Source organism: Sinocyclocheilus grahami, unplaced genomic scaffold, assembly GCF_001515645.1.
Source record: "Sinocyclocheilus grahami isolate Dianchi unplaced genomic scaffold, SAMN03320097.WGS_v1.1 scaffold7177.1, whole genome shotgun sequence".
NCBI classification, from domain to species: domain Eukaryota; kingdom Metazoa; phylum Chordata; class Actinopteri; order Cypriniformes; family Cyprinidae; genus Sinocyclocheilus; species Sinocyclocheilus grahami.
The window spans coordinates 2030-3085 of record NW_015511315.1 but is presented as its reverse complement, the minus strand read 5'-3'; the positions used below and the strand labels follow the sequence as shown (position 1 = coordinate 3085).

Here is a 1056-nt window from a genome sequence, read left to right as displayed (position 1 = left end):
GACGGCACCCATTCACTGCAGAGCATCCACTGACGAGCAAGTGATCTGATGAAGAAATCTGATGAAGAGACAAACTCATCTACATCTTGGATAGCCTAAGGGTGAGTAAATTTTCAGCAGATTTTCATGTTTGGGTAAACTATTCCTTTAAGTTTTAAAACAGAAGGCAACTATTCACCTTGAGGTAGTCGAAGATGTTGCAGATGAAGGACACGAGGCAAACCCACTCCTGAGTGGATCTCTTCCGTGTCTCTTCTCTGGCTTTAAATTCCTGCTGCAGTCGGTTCAGAAGGTTACGCCGAAACACGTTCCCGTTGGTCTGTTTAGCCTCGGCCTGAATCAAATGAGTCACCCGATTACAACTCAGTCCTAATAAACTACAAGACAAATGTGAGCATTTTTATACACTGAAGAGAATGCAACATTCAAACTTTTAAGTGTTTTAACTGTATAAAAACTTGCACGTGGTGCATTTGTTTACCTGGACAATCGTGTAACAGATGCGTCCAGCCTCCCTACTGAAGATCTGGTCCTTCAGAGACTGGTCCATGATTACATTGGACACTTTCTCCAGGTCAACTGAACCTGGATCTGAGGGAGGGAGTGGGGAAGCAACAACAACATCTGTGAGCCTAACAGTAAAATATGTCATGCAAAACTGCAGCAGATGAAAGATAATGACCTTTCAAGGCAGTCTTGAGGAGTTTCTGTGTCTCCAAATCAAACGACTGGATCGTGTACTCTTCTTTAGATGAGGTCTCCATTCTGTTTACGATGGGAAGACAGGGAATCAACCAATCAATAAGCAACCTTCAGGCACATAAGATCAGTTTTTCCTGTGAAAAGAATTGCAAATATCTCGAACAATGTACATTGTCTGGTTGAGCAATAAGGAAGAACAAATTAAGTTGAGCTACAATCCTGTAATAGACAAATACTGTGTAGTCAAATGTCTTGTCTGCAACATTTTAGAAAGCTGACAATAATATCTTTAATGGCAATGCAACTCGGACCAATAACACACTATTGTCATTGTGCTCTTGTGAAACAGATAAT

At 41.2% G+C, this 1056-nt stretch overlaps 1 protein-coding gene across 1 annotated transcript; it reads right to left on the bottom strand.

Moving 5' to 3' along the window:
• Positions 1-8: 8 nt before the first annotated feature.
• On the bottom strand, positions 9-836 carry LOC107577769 (MIF4G domain-containing protein B-like; the record flags this gene model as incomplete). The annotated part of the gene is made up of 4 exons (XM_016263805.1): positions 683-836; positions 482-591; positions 179-334; positions 9-95 (listed from the first exon to the last, which is right to left on the bottom strand). Coding segments are annotated over exons 1-4 (435 nt in total), but the record flags the coding sequence as incomplete, so codon positions are not given.
• Between the last annotated feature and the right edge of the window lie 220 nt (positions 837-1056).